Source organism: Chiloscyllium punctatum, chromosome 18 (assembly GCF_047496795.1).
Source record: "Chiloscyllium punctatum isolate Juve2018m chromosome 18, sChiPun1.3, whole genome shotgun sequence".
NCBI classification, from domain to species: Eukaryota; Metazoa; Chordata; class Chondrichthyes; order Orectolobiformes; family Hemiscylliidae; genus Chiloscyllium; species Chiloscyllium punctatum.
This window is the reverse complement of record NC_092756.1, coordinates 78,310,585-78,334,593: the sequence shown is the minus strand read 5'-3', so window position 1 is coordinate 78,334,593 and position 24,009 is coordinate 78,310,585. Positions and strand designations below refer to the sequence as shown.

The following is a 24,009-nucleotide window of genomic DNA, read 5'->3' as shown; positions in this document are numbered from 1 at the left end:
GACATTTACCAGAAAAGTGCCAAGGATATTACTGAAAATAATTATGTTGCCGAAGCTGTTCATCTTGTAACAATCAGGACAAATACAAGACTGCCAAATTTCAAACAATCACAGCTATTCATACTATAAGATAAAAGGATGTTGATTGCAAATTGACTTTGATTGGCTGACAAATTGCAATGAGAAAAGCAATAGGGAACTAACTACATCCAAGCTCCCAGGTAAATCAACAAAGGGAAAAGGTGGACATATTCTTTTTTTCCTTTGTGAATTAATTGATGTTGCCTCTAGCAAGCATAAAATGAGACATATTGTGAGCTGAACTGATTATCTTCAATTGTTTTGGTGTATTAACCATGAGATATAGGAGAGGCAGTAGGCCATTCAGCCCAACAGGTCTGTTTTGTCATTCAATGAAATCATGCTGTTCTAATAATCCTCAACTCCACTCTGTAGCCTTTTCCCCATAACCCTCATTTCCCTGACTGATTGAAAATATGTTCACTTCAGCATTTTCCAACCTCTGAGAGAAAAAAAATCCTCCTCATCACCATCTTGGACAGGCCTCCTTAAGATTATTGCCTTTGGTCTTAGACTTTCCCATAATCTTGTATGTTTCAATAAGTTCACTCTCAGTCTTCTAAATTCCAATGAGGCCCAACACACCCAACCTTTCCTCATAAGAAAATCCCTCCAGTGAATATTCCAAATAAGGGGTCCAGAACACATCATGATATTCTAGGTGTTGTCTAGCAAGTGCTTTGTATAATACTTTTTTTTAAATCCTGCATTCCTTTTGAAATAAATATGTAGCTATGTTCATGGTGGTTCAGCATGTGCTGCCTAATCATGGGATCACAACCAGCAGTAGATATGTTGGCTCATGTGGCTCTAACCTGGTAATAGCTTGAGTCAATTTCATCATCTTTGGCCATCCCTCACAGATGAGGATGACTTCTCTTCCACTCTCATGGTGAGTCCGTAAGTGACTGTACAGACAATGTCGCTTCTGCAGGCTCGGTTACACTTGGGGCAGAGGGTGGTCTTGGGAAGGGGTGGGTGGGGTGTTGGTGTTGCAATGCGCCTGCTTGCACTGTTTTCATCTGGCTTCCACTTTTCCTCTCCAGCTCAACGTCTTCCTGGCTGCTGCTACTTCACTTTGGACAGTCATGGGCCAGTGATTCCTATGCCTTTGGGGGAATGCTGTACTTCACCAGTGAGGCCTTGAGGTGCTGAAGTGCTTCCTCTGTCTACCTGGGGTTCGCCTGCCCGTTTGAAGCTAGGAGTAGAAAGCCTGTTTGGGGAGTCTCAGGTCGGTCATGCAGATGATGTGCCCAGCCCATTGTAGCCAATCAAGGGTGGTCAGTGCCCAGTGGTCAGGTGAGTCGGTTTACCAAACAACCAGCAGCCTTTGTCCTGCAGAATTGATTGGTGTAATAATTTGAAATTTGGAATTCCTATGTTAGCCCTGTTGAGCGCAAGACTAAAAGCTTCAGCAACATTTCTCTCTTTTCAGCCATATTCAAGTTCTGTTTGTTCCAAAGTTGAGGGAATTCACTTAAGTGTAGATTGAAATTGAAAACAGTGAAATTATTTTTAGAGCAGAAAAGGTCAAGAGGACATTTAAGTAGAAATTTTGAAATTTGAAACGCATTTGAAATAATTAGGCATTTTGATATGGTAAATAAAGAGTAGCCATTTCAACTGGTAGGAAGGTTGGTAATTAGAAAATACAAATTTAAGGTAATTGGCTAAAGCAGGATAAGGAAAATTGTTTTAACACAGTGAGTTGTTACGATTTGGAATGCAGTATCTGAAAGTAGTTGGCTTTGGTAAAAATTTAGTTCTATGCAGCAAGATGTAATTGCAATATTGATATGTGTGAAATGTTCTCTATTGTAGTTTTATTTATTTAGGGGATGTGGTCTTTACTAGCTGCGCCAGCATTTATTCTCCATCTCTAGTTGCCTTTGAGAAGGTGGTGCTGAGCTGCCTTCTTGAACTGTGGCATTCCAAGTGCTATAGATAGACCAATAATGCTGTTAGAGAGGGAGTTCCAGGATTTTAAACCCAGCAACAGTGAAGGAATGATCATACATTTCCAAGTCAGGGTGGTGAGTGGCTTGGAGGTGAACTTGTATGTGGTGCTGAACCTATTTATCTGCTGCCCTTGTACTCCTAGGTGCTGGTTGAGGGCTTGAAAGATGTTTTTTAAGGAGCCTTGGAGAATTTTTGTAGTGCATCTTATGGATTGTACACACTGCTGCTACTGGGCTTCAGTGATGGAAGGAGTGACATTTTCAGGATGTGGTGCCTATCCAGTTGGCTGCTTTGTCTCAAACGGGATCAAATTTCTTGAATCTTGTTGAATATGCGCTCAACCAGGCAAGTGGAGAACATTCCTTCACATTCCTTGTGCTTTGCAGATGGTGGACAGGCTTTGGGAAATGAGGAGATGTGTTATTCACTACAGGACTAATATCCTCTGACCTGTTCTTGTAATCACAGTATTTATATGAGTAGTCCAGTTCAGTTCCTGATCAATGGTAACTCCCAGGATAAAACAATAATGGGCTATTCAACAACACTGTGCCATTGAATGCCATGGGTAGATGGTAAGGTTGTCTCTTCTTACAGATGGATATTGCCTGGCATTTTTCTGATGTGAATGGACTTTTACAGCCCAAGCCTATTATCGAAATGTTACTTCATTAGGATGTGAACAGCCTCAGCCTTTAAGGAGTCGTGAATAGTGCTGAACACTGTGTAATCATCAGTAAAGTTCCCCTTCTAACATTATGATGGAGGGAAGGTGATTGCTGAAGCAGCTGAAGGTGTTTAAGCCTAGGGCACAACCTTGAGCCTGCAGCAAAGTCTTGGAGCTTCAATGACTGACTCCAACAACCATGACTCTCTCCCTTTGTGCTTGCTAAAACTCTATCCAGCAGAGAGTTTTCCTATAATTCCCATTGACTCTAATTTTGCTCGGGCTCTTTGACGTCACACTCTAAACCAAATGTGGCCTTGACATCAAGGGCAGTCACTTTCTTCCTTCCTCTGGTCTTCAGCTCTTTTGACAACATTCAAATTAAGACTGTATTAAAGTTAGGAGCTAAGCAGCCCTGGCTGTGAGCAGTTGTTGCTAAGAAAGTGCAGCTTAATAATATTGTGGATGACCGCTTTCATTCCATTGCTGATGTTTGAGAGTAAACAGGAGAGGTGGTAATTGACTGGTTTGGATTTGTTCTGCTTTTTATTTGTGTACAGGATTAACCTGTTCAGTTTTACACATTGTCGAGTAACTGCCAGTGAGAGGATATGGGATGAAATATGCTGGTGAAGGAGTTAATCCTGATTTGCTTTCTATTTCCTCGGTGCTGTGATTCAGTGCTCCCTCTTTGTAACCAAGCTGAGTGTGAAAAGTGAGTGCATCTCCCTTCAGTGGCCAATATTCAGTCCCACCTCTTCCTCCACTAATATCCTAGAATGCAAATATGACCACTGGACAGAAGAACAGCAAACAGTGTTCAGTGAAGAAGAAGAATGTTGGAAATTGAAGTGAAATACAACATTGATTCTGAAGGGCTTGTTCATGCAGATTCAATACAACTTGCAGAATGTTGACTGACTGAATTGCAATCCACTGAAGGACACCTCCCGAATGTAAGTTAAATAACACAGAGTGCTGTACAGTTGTGATTATTAATTTAAAATTTATAAATATATATTTCCATTTACCAAATCCACTTTGGATTTTTAATTTGCAATGTAACACAGGTAAAAATCATATCTGTTTCAATTCTTTTGTGCAATTTTATATACATGATAATATTACACATGTTACAATGCGTTGTTTCATGGCCATATGTCAGAGCGTTTTTGTTTAGAACACATCAATTTTTATGTGTTTTTACCTGTATGTATATGCCTGCATGGGGCTATAAAAGAAAACCAAATGGTTCTGTTTCTGGATATAAAGAGGGAGATGGAAACAGATTAATATAAACAGTTAACAGAAAGCTGATTTAAAATGCATATGTAAAACCAATATAGGTACCTAGATATACAAACGTACAGGAAGGTGAAACCAGTTGTTAGCCAAACCAATGTAATCCAATAACTAGATGAACATAGGAGCTAAATGTAAATCACATTATTAGATGGAGATGGATTGTGATGAGATTGAAGATAAAAAAAAATTCGAGGGATTGAAAAGTAAACCTACTGTTGTTTAATTGAGCATATTAGTGTTTCCTACTGTAACTTCACATTAAAGATTGGGTGTGGTTACCTTATTATTGTTGTTGCATCTGTAATAGAAACATTAAGTCAATTGTTGGAGTCCAGGCTTAAAGGAGAGGGATTCCGGTTTCAGTACTGTGTGAGCATTTGGTGTGAAATTCCAGACAAAGGTGATACAACAAGCCCATATTCCACTCTAGCCCCTCGCCCAATCTAACCTCTAGTCCACTCTAATCCCAGCCCACACTAGCCCCTAGCACACTTTAACCCCTTGCTGACTGTAGTCCCTTGCCGACTCTAGTCCGTTGTCAACTCTAGTCCCTCAACCATTCTAATCCTTCATCCACTTTGCCCCCTAGCCCATTCTAACCCCTAGCCCAATCTAGGTCCTAGCTCACTTTAACTTCTAGCCCCTATCCCACTCTGATTCCTAGCCCACTCTAACCCCTAGCCCATTCTAATCAGCTATTCATACATGACCTCGCTTAGACATTCACCATTAACCAAATGATCAGCTCAAGAGCTGAGTGCAGGTCTGGGGGTGTAATACATTTTTGATTGACTGCCCTCTGATATTGTAGTGTTACACTAGATTTGCTATACAACTGTTCGTAGTTAATAATGAAATATTGAGCAGTAGGTTTTAGAAATTCATCTCAGTTGATTGGTTATTTGTAATTTCTACTGCTTTCATTATGTGGTTCGACAGTATTTACGTGGTGAGGGATAAGTGCAGAAAGGAGAGGAAAATTGATGTCTACCAAATTCACTAAATGAGAAAAGGTGTTCTTAGTAAATCACAGGGTTTCTCTATCAGACTAACCAACAAAATGTGTTTCAATTAATTTATTAATTAGAACCACTGCTTTTGTGTTAGATGCTTAATGCTGAACATTGTAAAATAGTTCTAGACAAACAGAGCTATAAACTATTTTTAAATAAATGATGGTATTGAAATCATTTTAAGTTTAAAATCCTGTGTAAGTAATAAATGAAAGGCTGCTATTGGAGTGTGTAGGTGCGATTAACAGTATTACCCACCTGTTTCTCTCCTCTCCCTGAGGATGATCCATTCTTCTCAGGTTATCATTTCACTGATGTTGCCTGGTATCCAGCACTTGGCCACAGTTGCCATGTTGGGTGAGTGAGTCTGGGCATTGAGTTCTTGAAGGCTATTTGAGTGGGGAAGGCATCCCAATTCAGCTGGGCTTAATCCTCATACAAAATCCATCGTCTTTATTAGGGGTACATTGCTAATGGCCTGGAGTAGGAATCTCAGTTGCTTTCTCTTCTGTTTACATTATCGATGCTAGGGCCGATTATAGAGCCATCCCAGCTTAAAGCCAGGTTATCGAACATGAACTGAGGGGCTCTTGTGGTGTAGTGGTAGTATCCCTCCCTCTGGCCCAGACTCTTTTCAAGTCCTAACTGCTCCACACATGTCATAATATGTCTGATCTTTTTAAATTAAACGTGAATTACAGATGAAACCAGGTCTTCTGTTCTGTATTGCTGAGTACCATCCATAATACTAGAACCTTTAGCTCACTCGCTGAGGCATTTGTTAAGAAGAATGGAAGAATGTCACTGTAAGATTCAGCTAATTGCCATTGTTTGTTTTAATTCTATTGTTACATGTATTTGCAGAATTTCATCAACATTTGCTTGGTAAAGCCATCTACCTGATACCAATATGGCGGATGACTGGAAGGTCTCTGAAAATCCAAATCACCTGCCTGCAAGCATCTTTGTTCCGATCATCTTTTCACTGATATTCCTACTCGGAACTATAGGGAACAGCCTTGTGCTGGCAGTGCTGCTGAGGAATGGCCAGATGAGTTACAACACAACCAATCTCTTTATCTTAAACCTAAGCATAGCCGATCTGTTCTTTATTATCTTCTGTGTTCCTTTTCAAGCCACCATCTATACACTGGACGGGTGGGTCTTTGGCTCAATCCTTTGCAAAGTGGTCCACTTTTTCATCTACCTCACCATGTATGCGAGTAGCTTCACATTGGCTGCTGTGTCAGTCGACAGGTGAGTCTGCTTCCTGTGCTGTTTGTATCATGTATAGAATCATAGAGTCATACAACACCCTTTGGTCCAACCAGTCCATGTTGAACATAATCCCAAATTTAGTTGGTCCCACCTGCCTGCTCCTGGCCCATACACCTCCAAAGCTCTCCTATTTGTGTATTTATCCAAATGTTTTTTAAACATTGTAATTGTACCCACTTCCTCAGCAAGTTCATTCCACACACAAACCACCCTCAGAGTAAAAAAAATCTGTCCCTTATGTCTTATTTAAAGTCTCTCTCCTCTCACCTTAAAAAATGTGCCCCCTAGTCTTGAGATCCCCCATCCTAGGAAAAAGACAACTGCCATTAACTCTACCTGTACCCCTCATTATTTTATAAACTTCTATAAGGTCTCCTCTCAATCTTTTACACTCCAGTGGAAAAACTCCCAGTCTATCCAGTCTTTCTTTATAACTCAAACCTTCTATTCCCAGCAACATCCTGGTAAATCTCTTCTGAACCCTCTCCAGCTTAATAATGTCCTTCCTATATTATAGCTTCTGCATTCACAAAAGAGCTGTACATGAGTTCTCACTTGGTGGTTGTTTCCCAATATCTGCTGTTGTCTGGGCAGGGAAGTTCTTTCAATTTGCTTAGATGTCCAAAATTAGAATGACAGGATAGCTAGAGTGGCTACTACATGGATCATTAAAGTGAATAGCACCAATGTTTTTAATGAGAGACTGGGTAATCACAAGGAGAAAATTAATGGAAAGACAGATGGGAGTCAGGGGATATGGTGATAGGAAAGAGATGGAGTTGAGTTGGAAGATCTTCCATGGTTGTATTGAATGGTGTTGTGTCAAATTGAAATGTCAATGGCCTAATCCTGCTCCTATTTCTTATGCTCTTATTATACTGGTCAGGGAGAAGGAAGTAAAGGTGGTAGAAGACTGGAGTGTAAAGGTTGGTGTGGTTCAGTTGGGCCAAATGGCCTGTGGTTTTCTGTAATTCTACAGGAAAGGAGGTAAGTGAACACAAAACGCTAAGAGCAGGAAGAGGTTAAGACAATAACTCAATCACAGCTACTTGAAGAGTAGGTGGTCCAAATGCAGTGTAAACTCTTCTGTCTTCCCCATGTGAGGCACAGAGCAGGAAACCCTGAAGGAGGAAGGCTAAAAAAGAAGAAAAATAATATTGTGGTTTATACCCTGGATCTTGTTCGAAGTCCAGTTTCAGTGCCATAAAACTGTACTGCCCTATAGGAGGCTGTTCAGTCTATAATTTCTGTTTGAAAGAGCAATCTTCTTTCTCTCATTTGTTCCCCAACGATCAGCAATTTTCTTCCCTTCAATTTAAAGTTACTGAATCTGCACACACCTCCCTTTCAGGGAATAATATTGACTGTGTGAAAGGAAATGCTCCAACTCGCCTTCTATTTCCTTTGCCGATGACCTGAAATGTTGAGGGGGTGGAGGACTTTGATTTTAAAAATTATCTTGGAACACAGTGCGATTGAGAACAGCAGCTCATCTATTCCCTTCCAACTTGACATAATCTATGCACAAGAAACTGACCTGCAGTGGGAATTATCAGGACTGTCACAAGATGCAAAGTGGCAGCATTTGCAATCCTACAGATTGTCATCGGCCACCTTTGATAATTTCAGAAACAGAGAATGTTTATCGCTGACCAGTGGATAGTATTAAAATAAAATCATTTCAGCCACCATCTTTGAAATGATGATCACAGAGTGGAATAAATTTTACCAACATTACTTGCTCTGGCATATAATTGATTCTCAAATGAGTGGCTTAGAATAGCAATACATTTCACCAAATCACCATTAAATATTCAATTTTCGAGTTTGATTTAACAGTAAATTGCAATGCTCCGTCACTAGAAATATGTGGCACTTTCAGAGGAGCAGGAGTAGGCTATTCAGCTTCTCAAGGCTATTCTGTCATTCAATCAGGTCAAGACACCGTTTCCCTGCACTATCGCCATATCCAATGCTGTTTAGCCTGTTCAATAGCTGAGCTCCCACAATGCCCCGGGATTAGATTAGATTAGATTAGATTACGTACAGTGTGGAAACAGGCCCTTCGGCCCAACAAGTCCACACCGCCCCGCCGAAGCGCAACCCACCCATACCCCTACATCTACCCCTTACCTAACACTGCGGGCAATTTAGCATGGCCAATTCACCTGACCTGCACATCTTTGGACTGTGGGAGGAAACCGGAGCACCCGGTGGAAACCCACGCAGACACGGGGAGAACGTGCAAACTCCACACAGTCAGTCGCCCGAGGCGGGAATTGAACCCGGGTCCCTGGCGCTGTGAGGCAGCAGTGCTAACCACTGTGCCACCGTGGAATTTCAAAGATTCACCACCTCTGAGTGAAAATAATTGCTCCTCATTTTAATCATAAATGACCTGTTATTTTAATACCATGTCCCTGGTTCTAAACTCACCCACCATTTACATCCATCTGTCCCACATTGTAAAAATTTTGTAAGTTTCAATGAGATCGTTTCTCATCCTTTGAAATTCTATAGAGCACAGACCCATTTGCCTCAATCTCTTCTCATAAGACAGAGGGGCATAATTTTAAAGTGGAAAGCAGGAAGTTTGGAAAGGATTTGAAGTAAACCATTTTCGCCCATTGGGTAGGGGTGGGTCCTGAAATGCACTGCCTGGGAAGGTAGTTGAGGTGGAAAATCTCACAAATTTTTAAAAGTCCTTGGATGATCACTTGAATCAGCAAATTCTTCAATGTTCTGGGCCTAATGCTGGAAACTGAGACTAGTATAGGTGGAAGTATATCTTTGGTGGTCCTGACTCAATAGGCCAAAGGGCCTTTTCTGTACCTTATGATTCCATGATTCTATGATAATACCACCATCCCAGGGATTATCAGAGGGTGGCTCTTATACTGCCAGAAGAGGTTGTAGGTGCAGGTACAGTTACAACATTTAAAAGACATTTGGACAGGTACATGAATAGGAAAGGTTTAGAGTGATATGGGAGTTAAGTGGGACTAATTTAGTTTGGGAAACCTCATTGGCATGGATGAGTTGGACTGAAGAGCCTGTTTCTGTGACTTGGTGACTGTGTTGCACTCTACAATGGCAAATATTCCTTCCTTAGATAAGGAGACCAAAACTGTACACAATATTCTCAATGACCTCTCACCAAAGCTCTATATGATTGCAGCAGGACACCTTTACTGCTTTCATCCAATGTCCTTGTGATGAAGGTCAGCATACCATTGCCTTCCTAATAGATTGCTGTGCCTTCCTGCTAACTTTTGGCCACCCATGAGCAAGGACATCCAGATCACTTTTGACCTCATCACTTTCCAACTTCTTAGCCTTGGGCCTTCTGAGTGATGTGCACAATACATGGGATATCTGTCTCAGAAACATTTGACTTAACCCTGTCCTTGCTGGTGTTTATGCTCTGTTCCCTCCTCTACATCTACCATCATGACCCTTCTCCCTCAAATGTTTGACTGTTTCCCTTTAACTGCCTTCGTATTATTTATTATAAACATCCCTTGGGGTAGCGGGTTCCACATTCTCACCATTTGGGGTAAAGACATTATTTTCTATTGGATTTCTTGGTGTCTGATGATCCAGTCTGTTTGTTTTTCTGTATTCACTCGATGAAAACTTCTAAAAATTTTAACGAGTTCTGTTAGGTCACCTCTCAGTTATTCTTTTTCTCTACATGAGAAAAGATTTCCAGCCTGTCGATCTTTTCCTAATCTGTTTACCCACACATTTCTGGTCATCATCATCATCTGGCCCCTGTTGATTTGAGGATGTTGACTCAGGATTGAGAGTTTTCTCCATGGTTCTTCATGTGACTGAATAGGCCCAAAGAGCTTATGCCTGAAATATTGATTATCCTGCTTCTCGGATGCTGCCTGACTAGCTGTGCTTTTCCAACACCACACTCTTCGACTCAGAATAGGGGAATACTCAGCCTGTAGGTCTTCGGTAGTGCTGTATTTGCAGTATTTTCTTCATGTCTCTGTCATTGCTCTGCCTCATCATTCAAGCGTCAGGACTTGAAGCTTGGAGCAGCTTCATCGACAAATTGTTGCCATATTGGACAATCGATAGTGAGCTCCTCGCAATCATTAACATCAATGCAGCGACCTTTCTAATATTATAAAGGGATATTTGCATTTTAATCTCATTAACTAATAAAGGGGTATCCTATATTGTTTTTGCATATCAATCAGCATCAATTCAACTTTTAAACAGTTTTTGAAGATTGATTTGGCTTAGTTTCATTTCAGTTTTGTCCATCTAAGGCAAATAGAGTTGTTGATCAGAGTGTGGTGCTAGAAAAGCACAGCAGGTCAGGCAGCATCCATGGAGCAGGGAAATTGACATCTCGGGCATAAGCCCTTCAAATAGAATTGTTAGCACTGCTGCCTCACAACACCAGGGATCTGGTTTGTTTCCATCCTTGGGCAACTGCCTGTGTGGATTTTGCACATTCTCTCCGTGTCTGCATGGGTTTCCTCTGGGTGCTCTGGCTTCCTCCCACAGTCCAAAGATGTGCAGTTTAGGTGGATTGGCCATGGGAAATTACCCATAATGTCCAGGGAAATGCAGGCTAGGTGGGTTAGCCATGGGAAATGCAGGCTTACAGGGATAGGATGGGGGTGTGGGTTTGGGTGGGATGCTCTTTAGATGTTTGGAGTAGACTTGATGGACTGAATGGCCTGCTTCCAAACTGTAGGGATTCTATGATCTTCTATTCTGTGCTGGGTCCCCGGTGCCATAGACCTCAGTGACAATATTGTGTTCACTTCTGGGCACCAGACTTTAGCAAGGATATCAAGACCTTAGCGTTCAAGCAAGATGTATTAAAGTGATACCAAGGATGAGGAATTTTAGTTATATGAAGTAATTAAAGTAACTGAGATTGTGTTCCAAAAAGCAGCGTTGGTTAAGAAAAGAGTTAGCAGTGGAGCTCAAATGATGAAGGATCTCGACAGAGTGAATAAGGAGAAGCTGTTGCCGCTGGCAGGAGAGTCAATAACCGAAGGTGACAAGCTGAAGTAATTGGTTAGAGAACCAAGGAATAAATGTGAATAGATTTTGTAGTATAATGAGAGGGCGATGTATATAATTATGGTGCATTAGCAGGCAGGACAACTGAGGAAAGGACGAAATCATCTTTACTGGTGAGAGGTGTATTACATATTACCGCACCATGTACAATGGTGTAAATAAAAGATTTGGCATGCATCTATTGGTCAGACAACAGTCGCTCTTGGATAAGGAGAAATGATTAAAGGCCACATACAAACAAGATCTCTCTAACATGCAAAATGGAACCCTAAGCTCTAAATCTTGTGTCTGCACAAGCTAATTTTAAATTGTAATTTGTTTGACTTGGAATGTGCTGTCTGAAAGCCTGCTGGAAGCAGACAATCAGCATTAGTAAGAAATTATTTATTACAATATGCTACACAGCGGTACCTGATTACAATACTGATCTTTGGGAAATAATCTCCACCAATACTTATGGCTTTTTAAATAGAGAATTCAGGCAAATCTAATCTGTTAATATTTCTTAGCTATAATGTCATGAATGGCACTATCCACAAACACACAATAATTGTTTTTCACCACTGACACATTAATAAATTGACGAAAGAACCAGTGATGAAATGGGAGCTGCTTTTTTTCTTAATTCAAGTGTGATTTTGACCTAGAATGCACTGACTGAAAACTGCCAGAGGCTGATTAAATTTCTTTGAAAAGGAATTAGTTAAATATTTGAAGGGACAACTATTTAAAAGGCTATTGGAAAAGAGATTAATCATATAGCTGTTTTGAAAAGCACACTGCAGCACGCTGAATCTAATGACATCCTGTGCTGCACAAAAACAGACGTTGCTGGAGCAACTCAGCAAGTCTGCCAGCATTTGTGGAGAGAAAGCAGAGCTATTGTTTTGGGACTAGTGACCCTTCTTCAGATTATACAATTAATGGTAGAACAGAGGGACCGAGGGATTCAGGTACATAATTGTTTGAAGTTTGCATCAAAGTTAGATAGGGTAGTTAAAGAGGTGTTTGGCATGCTTACTTTCATAGCTCAGTCCTTTGAATAAAGGAGTTGGGATGTCATGTTGTGGTTGTACAAGACATCAGTGAGGTCTCTTCTGGAATACTGTGTCCAGTTCTGGTTGCTGTTTTGGAAGGATATTGTTAAGCTGGAGAGGGTTCAGAAACGATGTACCAGGATGTTGGCAGGTATAGAGGTTTGAGTTATAAAGAAAGGTTGGGATATTTTTCACTGAAGCATAGGAGGTTGAGAGGTGACCTTATAGAAGCTTATAAAATAATGAGGGGTCTAGATAGAGTTAATGAGAGTTGTCTTTTCCCATGGATGGAAGATTTCAAGACTGAGGGGCTGGTTTTTAAGGTGCGTGGAGAGAGATTTTAAAAAGACCTGAGGGGAAAAAAAGTTTTTACACAGCGGGTGATTTGCCTGTGGAATGGTCGTCCTGAGGAAGTGGTGGATGTGGATACAATTACAACATTTAAAAGATAAGTATGCAAGTAGAAAAGGTTTGGAGGGATATGGGCCAGGAGGAGGCAGGTGGGACTAGTTTAGTTTGGGATTATGTTTGCCATGAATGGGCTGGACTGAAGGATCTATTTCCATGTAGTATGACTCTATGACTATAATTTATGTGCTACATTAGGGCTGATTTCTGAGCAAAGGGGATTTTCTTACTTCCCTCAATGCTGTTTGACTCCACAGAGGATATGTCTCTTTCTTTCCTGCACCCAGAAGCCAGCCTGACTGACAGACTGGGCTCATTGTCTTGTTCTGGCAAGAGCTGCTGGCCAGGAGTATGGAAGGAGCCTGCAGCATTGGAGGGTCAGGATTGCATTAGTATTGCAGCATTACAGTGGGTTCCAGGTTTGGAAATGTTCTTAAACCTTGTAAAGACATCAACTAATTCAGGGAATAAAATGAAAGGCTGATGTATGGATGCAAATCCCTTGTTTCTTTATGTCTGTAGATATCTTGCTATTCGATATCCTTTGAAATCCCGAGATCTCCGCACAGCAAGGAACGCCACAGCTGCCATTGCTGTAATCTGGGCCTTGTCCATCATTCTAGCTGGACCATATTTGAGTTACTACCAGATTGTCCATTATGAGGGAATACCCATTTGCGTGCCAATATGGGAAGACAGAAAAAGAAAAATAATGGACGTTTCCTCGTTTGTTTTTGGCTTTTTAATCCCAGTTGCAATCCTGAGTCTTGCCTACACCAGAACAATCAAGTATCTGTGGACATCAGTGGATCCCATTGAGACCATCTCAGAGTCCAAGAAAGCAAAGCGGAAGGTGACAAAAATGATCATCATTGTCGCTGTTCTGTTTTGCCTCTGTTGGTTGCCCCATCATGTTGTGATCATGTGCTTCTGGTTTGGTTACTTCCCCTTCAATAAAGCCACCTACGCTTTCCGCCTCATTTCACACTGCCTGTCCTATGCCAATTCCTGCCTCAACCCCATTGTGTACGCTTTGATATCAAAGCATTTTCGCAAGAGGTTCAGGCAGGTCTTCACTTGTCTCCTGAAGAAGCAAACCATCAATAAAGTCCATGTTGTCCACGTGGCCAACACTGTGACCGGCTTTCAGCCGCCGCCAACGGAAACCTCCCAGATAAATGAAGAAAACTGCAAAGTCGGACGCTCAGCTATGGCAGAAAGCAAGATGGGACGGAACAAGCCAAGGGCTGCACTGAGACAGCAGGCTCTGCATTATCCCTAAGGAACTACTCAATTCTGATTTCACAGCAGATCTCTAGAATATTGAAACTTTCACCTGGGTGTAGAGCCTGGTGCATTGAGAGAGTTGGTCATTGATAATTAATTTTCAAGGAACCAACTACTTTGATTAAAGCAAGTTGCCATGATGATTGGAAAAAGTATACTGTATATGCCTTTACAGAAACTGTTACAACCTTGAGTTATCTAAGGAACAGTCTATTAAATTTTCACTCTTAAATAACTGGACACTGCGATGGCATTTTATCTACATTGTGCTAATTGTGTAAGCACCAAGGTAACGTTACTCTTATGAGCTTCATTGTGACAGCTAGTCACTTTAGTATTTCTACTACTGTCAACTGTCAGAAATACTAGGAATTTCCTAATCCTTCAAACTGCTTCATAAAGCCAAATTCTGTACTTTATTGTGAGTGTGTTTCCTGTTGAGCAATTCAATGTATTTTTGTGAAATGCCATTTTAGAAATTAATAATATTGGATTGATTGGATTCAATCTACTGTATTAAAGTTCAATGTTTCAACTTTTAATTACCAAATTATTACTCAGTTCTTCTATGGGAGGAACATACAAGCAAACGTTCATTCGTATTTTCCTGTTTTTTAAGAATTTTAACCTGAGTTCATGCCCAGTGTGAATTGTTACATGATGTTGCTACCTCCCTGCCAAAGTCATGCCTTGGGAAGATTCCTAAACTGTTTTTATACCATTTTCAAGGTGGTTTTATGGTACAAAATCTGTAAATAAAGCATTAGACTCAGTAAAAATGTAAAACTAAATAAAGTTCTGACTAGTATTGCTGTGTTTTTTGCTTCTGGGTGTGACTTGTGCACAATTCAAGCTGCAGAAATCTGGGCAATCTCTTTTACTCAATCAACAAGAGTAACTGATTGAAAGTGTAAATGTGCTCACTGTGTGCACATTGGTTTCTGTATTACAACATAATTACACCTCAAAAATAATTAATTGGATGTAACACACTTTTGGGTGTCCTGAGGTTATGACAGATAAATGCAAGGATTTGTGTATGTGGATTTGAGCATCATTGTAGCAACTTTTTGAACAACCTAATCCTCTTAGTTAAAAATCACACAACCCTAGATTATAGTCCAACAATCTGGTGTTGTATGATTTTTGACTTTGTCCACTCCAGTTCAACACTGGCACCGCCACATCATAGTCTGCTTAGGACATTTATTGTCAGAACTACATCCATTACAAAATCTCTGTCCAAGTGGCTGTGTAATATTTTTTCATGGTAAACCACTCTATGTCATAGGGTCATACAGTATGGAAACAGACCCTTTGGTCCAACTCATCCATGCCAACCAAAATTTCCCAAACTAAACTATTCCAATTTGCCTGCATTTGGCCCATATCCCTCAAAACCTTTTCTATTCATCAACCTGTCCAAACGTATTTTAAATTTTGTAATTGTACCAGCCTCCACCACTTCCTGTGGCAGTTCATTCCATATATGTGGGAATTGTTGCCCCCTCAGGTGCCTTTTAAATCATTCCCCTCTCACCTTAAACATGCGCTCTAATTTTGAACTCCCTATCCTAGGGGAAAGACCTTTGCTATTCATCCTTATCTAGCCTTTCATGATTTACAAACCTCTATAAATTTAAAAACCTCCAATGGTCCAGGGAAGAAGTCCCAGCCTATCCAGTCTCTCCCTACAACTCAAACCCTCCAGTCCTAGTAACATCCTTGTAAATCTTTTCTTGGTCGTATGCATTTTAGTTGTGATTACAGTAAAGATTTAGTCATATTATATGATAAATTTCATCATTATATTCCAGGAACATGGACACGTGTAATATCTTGCATTTTAAAGGATAGGTTTGTTTGAGTGGGAAGAAAGTATTGTATATTGCAAGATGAATATTTTGTCATATTGCCCTGACTCTTTCTGGAAATGTACAAATAAAGCTAGTTCAATAATGGCTGTCTGAAATTCAGCACTTGTAACCTTATGGAATGAAATGAACAATATCTTCCTGTGTCCTCGCCTACCACCATCTAAATTATAAACTTCAATGTGAAACAAGTGCTGCTTGTAAAGATTGTTGAAACAATGTTTTTTGAGACAGATATCAATGAGATAGAAGTGTCTACTTCTCACTGTAGAACTTTCCCAATTTGTGCAGGAGCTCAGGGAGGTGAAGAACAAGGACATATGTGTGAGTGACTCCGACGTAATGGGTTCACCTGGTACCAATAGGTATCAGTGATACTAAATAACATCATAAGACAGGAACAGAACGAGGCCATTCAGTCCATTGTGTCTGCTCCACCATTTGATCATGGCTGGTATGTTTCTCAATCTGATTCTCCCGCTTTCTCTCTATAACTCCCTTAATCCCCTTACCAAACAAGAATCTATCTTCTCTGTCTTAAATACACTCAATGACCTGGCCTCCACAGTGTTCTGCAGCAGTGAGTTCTAAAGAATCTGGCTGAGGAAATTAATTCTCATCTCAGTTCTAAAGGGTTATCCTTCACTTTGAGGCTGTGCCCTTGGGTCCTAGTCTCTCCTACCAGTGGAAACATCTTCTCCCTGTCCCATCTATCCAGGCATCTCAGTATTCAGTAAGTTTCAATCTGATGTCCCCTCATTCTTCTAAACTCCATTGAGTACAGACCCAGAGTCCTCAACCATTTCTTGGATAACGAGCCTTTAATCCCTGAAGTAAAGTAAACCTCCTCTGAACCCCCTCCAACACCAGCATATCTTTACTTAGAGCCCAAAACTACTCACTATATTCCAAATGTGGTCTAACCAGAACCTTATACAGCATCAACAATACATCCCTGCTCTTGTATTGTAGCCCTCCTCTCAAAATGAAAGTTAACATTGCATTTGCTTTCCTAACTGCCAACTGAATCAGCATGTTATCCTCAAGAGAATTCTGAACTAGGATTGTCAAGTCCCTTTGCACTTCAGATTTGCAAAGTCTTTCCCCATTTAGAAAATAGTCTACTATTCTTCCAACTGAAGTGCATCATCGCCTTGCAATTTCTCACACTGTATTCCATTTGCAACTTCTTTGCCCACTCTCTGAGCCTGTCCCAGTTCTCCTGCAGTCTCCCCACTTCCTCAACATGACCTGTCCCATCAGATCACATGGAACTGAAACCTGATGGAGAAGTTTCTAATTGAACCTCTCCTTGGCCATGTCTCTGTAATAGGACCATGAATGAAGATTCATAAATTTGTACTAATATGGTGCTCAGCCCAGTCAGGATATTTATACACGGTGCCAGCAATTTATGAATCCTTTACTAAGGACTGGATCCAATGCTGATGAAGGCAGCAAAGTGAAAAGCCATGGGCCTGGAAGAGCACACTTAAGAAAATAGTCAGAGCAATAATCAGAGGAATAGGGCCCACAACAGCTGGTTAGAGGTGTACAGAACAACAGAAAAAGCCCTATACCTTCCCAAGCCCCTCGACCTCAAAATGTGCCACATATTGGATGGACGGCCATTGCTGCTTAAATTGAAGCTGGACAATCTCCAGACACAAAGAAACTGGGCAAGGAGCAGGTCAGTGCACTGTACCCAATCAGCAGTAGGGCTGATGTTATCCTCATTCAAGGTAAAACTGCCATAGTCCTAGCAGACCAGAGGGTTGCTGTCTCAGACAGAGATAACTGGGTGGTGGTTTAACCTGAGGTTTAGCACACGACAGGAAAGGGAAGAACTCCTTCATGGAAACCTCAGCTGGTTTGGGAATTGATCCCATTCTGGTGGAACCAGCCAGCATTAGAAACCAGCCATCCAGCCAGCTGAGCTAACCAGCTGAAGGCATTATCCTGAATTCTGTACCTACATCCTCCTTCTCCAAACTGAAGACAGATGAAATACACATATAACATCCTACCACTCACAGCTGGTCTCCTTGTTCCTTCATGGGCACTATTTGAACTCCCGACCACAGCATGGACTCACACCCCTGGCCTCAGTGTGGTCTCGAACTCCCGGACTCAGAGCAGACCCACACCCCCAGCCACAAGGTGAAGCCCTGATTTGGAAGGACTGTTATTCTGAACTCTTATTTCTCTATTTTTCTAATTTATTGCTGGTATTTTAATTTCTTTTTTTTTACTTTTTTCCCTAAGAATTTGTACTTAAGACTCTGTACCTAGGAACGTTGGTGCCTAAAATGGCACCATAAGTGGCAACTTGTAAACGTTTCACTGTACTCATGAGAGTACATGTGATAATAAAGCTAATTCTAATACTCTTTTCCTGGTAATCCTCTGAATATTCCAGGACATTCAGGGCTCTCTGAGCTCGTTTCACCAGAAAGGTAGCATGTATTCTGCCTTCTGAGCAGCCACCCATTGTTCTGTTGTAGGTCTAACCAGGAGGAGCTGTTCCCAATGTCTTCTTGCCAGATCCTGTAGTATTTTACTAAAATCTGCCTTACCCCAATCCAAACCTTTTATTTTAAAAAAGGCTATCTTCTCCCTTTTCTAAAACAAATTTAAAACATATAGTGTTGCACTTGCTATCACTAAACTGCTTCTCCACTTTTACCTGCAGAATTAGGTCCAGTTTTGCACCTTCCCAAGGACCTTCTACAATAAGCTTTCCTGAATACATTTTTAAAAATCTGCCCACTTTCAATCCTTGATGCTATGACAATCCCAACTAATATTGAGCTAGTTGAAATCCCCTAATACAGTTATGTTCCTTTTGCTTTTTTTTAAACACACCTCAATGAATTAACAACATATCTGCTCCTCAATCGCCCGTTGACTGATTCAATAATACACTCCCAGCAGTGTGACTGCCTCTTTTTTATTCCTAAGTCCTACCCACAAAGCCTCATTTGATGACCCTACCCAAGATATCACTCCCCCTCCCCCTTATTGCATTAGCTACCTCCCTAACTAAAGTGACACCACCTCCACCTCTTCTGCACCCTCCCTGTCCTACCTGAAGATTCGGTATCCCGGAATATTAGTTTGCTAGTCTTGTCCATCCTTCAACTGGAGGTAGCAACTCCAGTTCGATGTGTCAATTCATGCCCTTAATTCATGTGTCTTACCTGTAATATTCCTGACGTTAAAATAAAGGCCATCCAGCCTCACCTTACTCCCTAGAAGCTCAACATGGCTGAACTCCCTCTCTGCCTTGGTTCCTCTAATAAAGTATGTCCTTACTGAACTAATATGGTATCCCCTTCTACAACTGCAAGTTTAAATTCCTCCCAACATTAGCAAACCCTCCTGCGAGGATTAGTCCCATTCTGGTTCAAATGCAGACCATCCCTCTTGTACAGGGTCCTACTTCCCAGAAACAGTCCCAAAGATCCAAGAGTCTAAGATCCTACACCCCTCCTGCCCTGAGATGACTGACATCCAGCAACCACAACCATCTTCCCTATGTGCCAGGTGTAACTCTAACCAGCAGGGAGTTAGCCCCCCTCCCCGATACCCATTGATTCCAGTTTTACTAGGGCTCCTTGAGGTCACACTCAGTAGAATTCTCTCTCGAATGCAGTCTTCTTGACTTCAGCTCCCTCCTCCTTCTTGAATTCAATGTGTTTGTTCATGGCTGTAATGGGGTTAGGAACTGAGGGCCTGTTGGAATCCAAACTGAGTAGCAGTGCACAGGTTAATGCTGAGTAAGTACCACTCACTGTGGATCACACCTTCAGTCACTTTACTGATGATCAGTATTGTGTACAGTTCTGGGCAGTACACTGTTAGCCCAAGCCTGGATATTGTCCCAGTCTTGTTGCATTTGAACATGGATTGCTTCAGTCTCTGAGGAGTCACAAAGCCTGTATCACTTAGACCCCTATTAGATTCTACCCAACAGTTTCGCTTCTCTGCCATTTCCTTGTTCTCAACTAGAAAATCTCCAGTCTCCACCTAGAATGAGATGAAATTTGTTAATATGATATGGAGGTCCCAGTGTTAGACTGGGGTGAACAAAGTCAGAAGTCACACGACACCAGGTTATAGCTCAACAAATGATTTTCACTAAGGAAAGGGCAGCACTTTGAAAGCTTGTGATTTCAAATAAATCTGTTGGACTACAACCTCGTGTCATGTAACTTCTAAATTTGAATTGGAATTCTCTCATTCCACTTGGGTGATCAATATTTGAAGAAGAAGATTGCATACATTTTTTACAAAGCACTGGAGCAATGCAGAAGTCCCTCAGTTTCACAAATGCCACAGAACAAACAATTGAAATTAAATGGCAAGGTTTGAAGGAAAGAATAAATCAATTACAGCATCATCTCATACTTGAAGATGTGACAGTAGCTGATAGTCTGCCAACTCCGGTACAACACATCTCTGTTCCTGACAAGTACCAGATCAACTCGTGCAACTGGGAACAAAAGAGATTCTGCAGATGTTGGACATTGCTGCCAGCCATTTACTCACAGCAACTGGGAGCGTTTTTTTCTTCTCAGATAGACATTTTGCCTCATAAATGTTCTTAACTTACAAGACGACTTTTATTTATCTAGAAATGGGCAAATATAACTGCTTTAAAACAAGGAGCTGTGGAAGATGAGGTTGTATTTTCTTAATGTCAAGTTTCAAATGTCTGTGTTAGGCTGTGAATACTTCTGAATTTTCAGAACTCAAAATCCAAATGCTTCATGAAAATTTGAAATCTATCCTCAGAGGTGACAGGTCGTTGCTGAGCTCATTATACAATCTGCACCACTTTGGATGGAGATAATGCCTTAAAGTCAAACCTATGGATCATTTGCGGCAATAACTGGATGTCATTGCATTGAGTCCATTTGGAGAGATGGTTGGACACATTGACATTTAACCCTATCCTGATGAAGGGCTTTTGCCCGAAATGTCGATTTCGAAGCTACTTGGATGCTGCCTGAACTGCTGTGCTCTTCCAGCACCACTAATCCAGAATCTGGTTTCCAGCATCTGCAGTCATTGTTTTTACCTCGTTGAATTTAACCCTATCAGCTGACTTGGATTCCAGGGCCAAGGCCTATGTTCTGGGAATAAAAACAATGAGCTGTGGATGCTGAAGGTCTGAAACAAAAGTCGAATTTGCTGGAGTAACCCAATAGGTCTGGTAGCACAAATACTCACTGGACCCAAAACATTAACTCTGTTTCTCTCCTCACGTGCTGCCAGACCTGCAGAGTTTAGCCTGCAATTTCTGTTTTCGTTTGTGTTCTGGAACTTTGGCTTCAAATCGCACAATGACAGATGGTGGCATTTGAATTTAATTTTTTTTTAAATTGTCTGGAGTTAAAAGCTGGTCTCATGGTGACAAAATAAAAGCATCTGATTCATTAATGTTCTTTGGGGAAGGAAATCTGCCATTCTTACCAGGCCTGGCCTATATGTGACTCCAGAGCCTCAGCAGCGTGGCTGACTTTTAACTGCCCTCTGGGCAATTAGGAATGGGCAATAAATGATGGTTCAGCCAGTGATGCCCCCATCTCATGAATGAATAAAAAATTGAGACCAATCAGGGTGTCTGGACGCGAGAGAGGACAGAGCTGAAGGGCTGCCCCATGAAGGTAATATACAGTAGGATTCATGGACTGAGGGTCAGCTCCCTCGATCTGCCTCCAAAACCTGAGGCTTTTGGAGGGAGAGTCTGTGTCATTTCAAGCGGGATCGCACCTATTGCCTGGGAAGCTCAAAGTGACCGGACCTCTGAACCTTTATGCCTCTGGCTCATTCCGGGCCTTGGCTGTAGATATCTACAGAACGTCACACTTTGCAGCTCATAACCAAGAAGGAAAGACCAGTAAAACCGGTCAATGAGACAAACTGGCCTGACCCATGTTGTATACCTCAAAATGGAGCTCCTGTATGTTCAATTCTAACCCCATTCCTGCTTTCTTTTCACTCAGATACAGACCAGGTAACGGATGCCTCATATCAGGGGGTATTCCAGTACAGCAATTTAATGTTGGATGTGGTTAATTACAGATGAGGCATGGCCTTCTTCAAGCATCTTTGCTTCATGTGTCATTTAGGATTCATCAGATGGCATGGTGGCTCAGCAGTTAGCACTGCTGCCTCACAGTACCAGGGTTTGGTTCCAGCCTCAGGCGACAATTTGTGTGGTGTTGGCACAATCTCCCTGTGTCTGCGGGGATTTCCTCTGGGTGCTCTGGTTTCGTCCCACAGTCCAAAGATGTGCAGGTTAGGTGGACTGGCCATGCTAAATTATCCATAGTGTCCAGGGATGTGTAGGCTAGGTGGGTTAGTCATGAGAATGCAGAGTTACAGGGATTGGGTGATTAAATTACCTACAGTGCGAAAACAGGCTATTCGGCCCAACAAGTCCACACCGAGCCTCCGAAGAGTAGCCCACAAAGACTCACTCCCCTAGCCTAAACATTCCCTTACTAATGCACCTAACACTAAGGGACAATTTAGGATGGCCAGTTCAGCTGATCTGCACATCTTTGGGTTGTGGGAGGAAACCAGAGAACCACCATGCCAGGTGGGATGTTCTTTGGAGGAGCAGTGCAGACTTGATGGGCTGAACAGCCTGCTTTCACATTGTAAGGATTTTGTAATATATGCTCAAAATCTTTGGCAAATCAATAGACAGTTGATCTCTTTTTGCCAACTGTTGTCTGTGAGTTGGACATGGATGAATGATTCACGCCATATGGTTGTGGCAGGGGGATATTTAATTCCAGTAGTTAGTAACCTGCCCCCCCACCCCCTCCCAGTGACGCCCACTTCATTCTCCATTTCCAAAGTGTAGGCTCTCTGTTGTATCTCTGCAGTTTGTCAGTATAGAGACAGTGAGAGCATCAGTCCCAGCTCTGCGTCTCCCATGATTATGTGCCCCCACTTCCTGGGGGGGAGGGGGGAGGAATGAGAATAATGGAAATACTTGTTAAGGGACTGTCTGAGACACTGACATGACATTGCATTAAAACAGTTTGCCAGTGTTCAATTCAACAGACTGATCAAAGGGTTAAAATTCCATCCTTAATGACAGTGTTTGTATATAACTGGAGGAACTGAATCTTCATCATGGTTCAGATATTCACATTTACACAATTCTAAATCTGTACCTTGACAGCAATAGCTCGCACTTTCAGCACTGTCGGAGGTGGGTGTTCACTCAGCAACAGTAACCACGGATTGTTTTTGCCAATGTGAACTTAAACATAGAAACCAAAGCAAAATCCTGAGGCACAGGTGGTGTCAAACTGAGGAGCACTGGGGAGAAGGCAAAATCAGGAAACAAGAAAGAGTTGCATTTATATAGTGTCCGTACCAACCTCAGGATGCCTCCAAAATGCTCTGCAGCCAATGAATCACTTTTGATGTGGAGTCATTATTGTAATATTGAGATGTGGCAGCCAAAATGCACACAGCAAGGAGCAATGTGTTTTCTGTTTCTGTGATATTGACTGAGGAAGGAGGATTGTCCGGGATACTGAGCGATCACTCCCCAGCTCTTCTTCCAAATCACCAGGGAGAACAGATAAAACCCTGAGTTTTAACTCTCACTTGAAAAAGAGCAGAGCAGTACTGCCTCATCACGGCACAACAGCATCAGTTTGCAAATTTGTGCTCATGTGCACAGAGTGAGTCTTGAACCCACAATGGAGAATGACAGTGAGCTGCAGCTGACACTGCAGTAGCTTTGGATAAGACAGGGGCTTTGTAAAACCCAGAGGCTGTTAGGACGGAAGTAGGAGTGAAGGCTGAGGGAATGAGTGAGAGGAGCAAAGTGATGGTGAGGACAACCGAGACTGTCGGGCTCAGTCGGACTCTCTAATAGCGTTAAACCAAAAACAAGACCAAAGAGCTGCAGATGCTGGAAATCAGAAACAAAAGCAGAAATTGTTGGGCAAACTCAGCAGGTCTGGCAGCCTCCACAGAGCACTGTTCTGAGGAAACAGCCTGAAAGGTTA

General features: G+C 41.7%; 1 protein-coding gene across 2 annotated transcripts; it reads left to right on the top strand.

Moving 5' to 3' along the window:
* Positions 1-1,288: 1,288 nt before the first annotated feature.
* On the top strand, positions 1,289-14,885 carry LOC140489215 (galanin receptor 2b-like). Of its 2 annotated transcripts, none has more exons than XM_072588517.1 (3): positions 1,289-1,380; positions 5,890-6,282; positions 13,326-14,885. In XM_072588517.1, the coding sequence occupies exons 2-3, from the start codon at positions 5,936-5,938 to the stop codon at positions 14,083-14,085; spliced, it is 1,107 nt and encodes a 368-aa protein (XP_072444618.1). In that variant the 5' UTR covers positions 1,289-1,380; positions 5,890-5,935; the 3' UTR covers positions 14,086-14,885. The 2 variants fall into 2 exon arrangements, with proteins under 2 accessions (XP_072444618.1, XP_072444617.1); XM_072588516.1 differs by lacking the exon at positions 1,289-1,380 and adding an exon at positions 3,408-3,663.
* The last annotated feature ends 9,124 nt before the right edge of the window (positions 14,886-24,009 follow it).